Here is a 2631-nt window from a genome sequence, read left to right as displayed (position 1 = left end):
GTTTAATCTGCCCAACCTGGCCATCACCATGGTGACAACCTGGCAGGGCTATTTGGTTACATCTTATTTTCAGGGAAACACGGTATTTTATGTATGTTATCTAAAAACCTCAAAGTGCTTTGTGTTTCCCATTTCTTCCCAGAACTTATTAATCAGAAAGCATCAATCGATTAACGAGGCATTTTTTATTATCCTCTCACAGCTGTAAGCTCCCCAAGCCCCATGTGCACGTACCTGTGGCTACACACACTGATAGACACACATACACATGTGAGTATCACATCCTTGGTGTCAGGGGTGCCTGTTTTCCCCTACTCTGTATCCAGCATTTAACTGTGCTTGGTACACAGAAGATACTCAGAATGTATCTGCTGAACAAACATATGAATTGGTGTCAGGTCTCCAGTGTGTGTGGATACAAGACAGGTGGTGAGGAGGAAAGAGAGCTGGGCCTCTCCCTGTCTCCCCCACCCACGTGCATGGCTCGAGTTCCCTGGAAGGGCTGGGAATTCTGTCTTCTGCAGGTCATAAAGCTTGGGGGGCTCAGGCCCAGAGATTCCTACCTAGGTTATGGTGAGAACGTAAATGCCTGCATCGCCTGACTGGGGCTTCTCTGATCAGCGGGCTCTGGGATTGAGTAGGAGATGCAGAATACCTTGAGAGTTTCAGAGCATGAATCGGTTAGAAACATCTCTCCTGCGATTTTCACCTCTCCAAGTTTTGGCTGTCAGTGTGAGAGCCTTCAGCTCTGCTATCCTTCATCTGATCTCAGAATACAGCATCCCATTTAGGGAGGAAGGGGAATGGCCTGTGTGGGCAGTGCCATGGAGAACATGGGTAAGCTCAAGGCCTCTCCTGAGAGCCAGGCCCTCCTCGCCTGCAGGGCAGACCTGGAGATGGGCCGGTGTCAGGGACTGGGCGGCCACTGCCCTCTGGGTGTTGCCACCACCACTGCTCTTCGCAGAGATGTGGCTTTTCCACTGGTTAGTGGGTGGAGGCCCAGAGACTCCCTGAGCTGGTCTCAGGCTCCAGCGGGTTCCCCTGGCCAGCTGCGGGCTGAAGCTGCTGGTGCCACACACACATTACCTCTCCTCTCGCAGTGCAGGGAAGGAAACTGAAGGGAGGGAAGCAAAGCCACGCAGGCCACTCAAAGGGCACACTGGGCCTGGAAGTCGGGCTTCAGATCCAGCCTGTGTGAGGCTCGAGATACGAACATCCTTACAAACTGTGCAACGACCATGAAGAAGGTCATTTGTGCGGCTTAAGTCTGGTCCTTGGTCACTCGGGAACTTCCCTTCTCTCCAGACTCAAGGCGTGGGGCCCAGTCCCTGCAGCAGCCATACCCCTCCTCCACAAATAGTTCTCCCTCCCTCCAGGTTTCCGTCCGCTCACTGTTGCCCTGGACCCAGCTTGTCAAGGAACAACTCAGAAGCATCAGAGAAGAGGACGCAGAAGAGAAGGAGGCTGGAAGGGCCCTGGGCAAGGGCTTCGTGTATGAGAAGAAGCAGGCAGAAGGCAATTGCCCTGAGGATGACATCAGCCCCCTCAGGCAGCCTGGCGCCGTCCTGCCCCAGTCTCCAGGAGTCCTGCAAGCAGGGGTCTGGGAGCGGGGTGCCTGGGTCTGCGCCCCTCTGCTGTCAGCAGCCCGCTGGCTTCTGCACTGGTGTCTGGGAGGAAATGAGCTCCTCCTTACATCAGACTATTTGCCAGCTTCCTGAACCACTAAGAATGCCGGGGGAGGAGGGAATGAATATTTTATAAAGGACCATAAAACATAATTTGGTCCTTTGAGTGATTTAGAAACTGTAGTTAAAAAAGAGAGAAGTTACCGTCATTGGACCAGGAGTTTCGCATTATTTAGCCTTGGCTGTTCTACAACATCAGGAGTGCAGGAGAACCGGCACATCAGCATCAAGCTCTTCCTCCTCAGGAAGGTAAAGGGCTGGGCAGAGGCCCAGACGCAGCAGCTGGGAGCCCTGCTGAAGGCCATGTGCCCTGCCCTGCGTGCGCTGACTGGGAGGCGGAGGACGCCCAGGTCAGGCTGCTAGGTGGACAGGCGCCTCCCGTGTGCGTAGGCCCCAGCGCATCCCCTCTGGCTGCTGGGATGGCCCTGGGCCTCGCTCTCCTGCTTTCCTGGAGCAGCTCCTCTTTGTCCCTCAGACCAGAAGGCAAATCCCACCAACAGGAAGCCAGTGGGGGTAGATGTCAGACATCCCTGTCTAGTTTCTCCGTCCCTGCTGAGTTTGTGTCTTGACGGTAACCTTACTGAGTCCTCCTTCGCTTCTCACTCCATTTTGGTGACCATTTCTCTTCAACAAACATCTTCTCTATTCTTTTTTTAACAATTTATAGGCTTTCCTAAATTCCTTCAAAAAACTGAAAATCATTTTACTTTTGTTCTGATGCAGAGCAATTTAACTTCCATGCCTTAAGCTCTCCACCACAAATCATGTCCTAGATGTTTGTTTCCAGTACAAAGGATCAAACTCAGGACCTTGTGCTTGCCAGACAGGCACAGCACCATTGAGCTACAATCCCGGTCCCTTCTCATCCTTAACCATAAACCTATTCTCCTCCTCCTCCTCCTCCTCCTCCTCCTCCTCCTCGTTCTCCTCCTCCTCTCCCTCCCCC

The 2631-nt window shown here is 53.0% G+C and overlaps 1 protein-coding gene across 1 annotated transcript in view; it reads left to right on the top strand.

Moving 5' to 3' along the window:
- The first annotated feature begins 803 nt into the window (after positions 1 to 803).
- Positions 804 to 2631, top strand: part of LOC104853640 (potassium voltage-gated channel subfamily A member 6) — a 13263-nt gene continuing 11435 nt past the window's right edge. Inside the window, exons 1-3 of the mRNA XM_033765955.1 lie at positions 804 to 983; positions 1377 to 1611; positions 1885 to 2035. Of these exons, the coding sequence (XP_033621846.1) occupies positions 804 to 983; positions 1377 to 1611; positions 1885 to 2035 (566 nt within the window). The remainder of the gene's footprint in view (positions 984 to 1376; positions 1612 to 1884; positions 2036 to 2631) is intronic.

The sequence above is a fragment of the Fukomys damarensis genome, unplaced genomic scaffold (genome assembly GCF_012274545.1).
Source record: "Fukomys damarensis isolate Sample0158 unplaced genomic scaffold, DMR_v1.0_HiC HiC_scaffold_19, whole genome shotgun sequence".
Classification (NCBI taxonomy): Eukaryota; Metazoa; Chordata; class Mammalia; order Rodentia; family Bathyergidae; genus Fukomys; species Fukomys damarensis.
The sequence above is the reverse complement of the archived record's forward strand: the minus strand, read 5'-3'. Positions and strand labels throughout refer to the sequence as shown.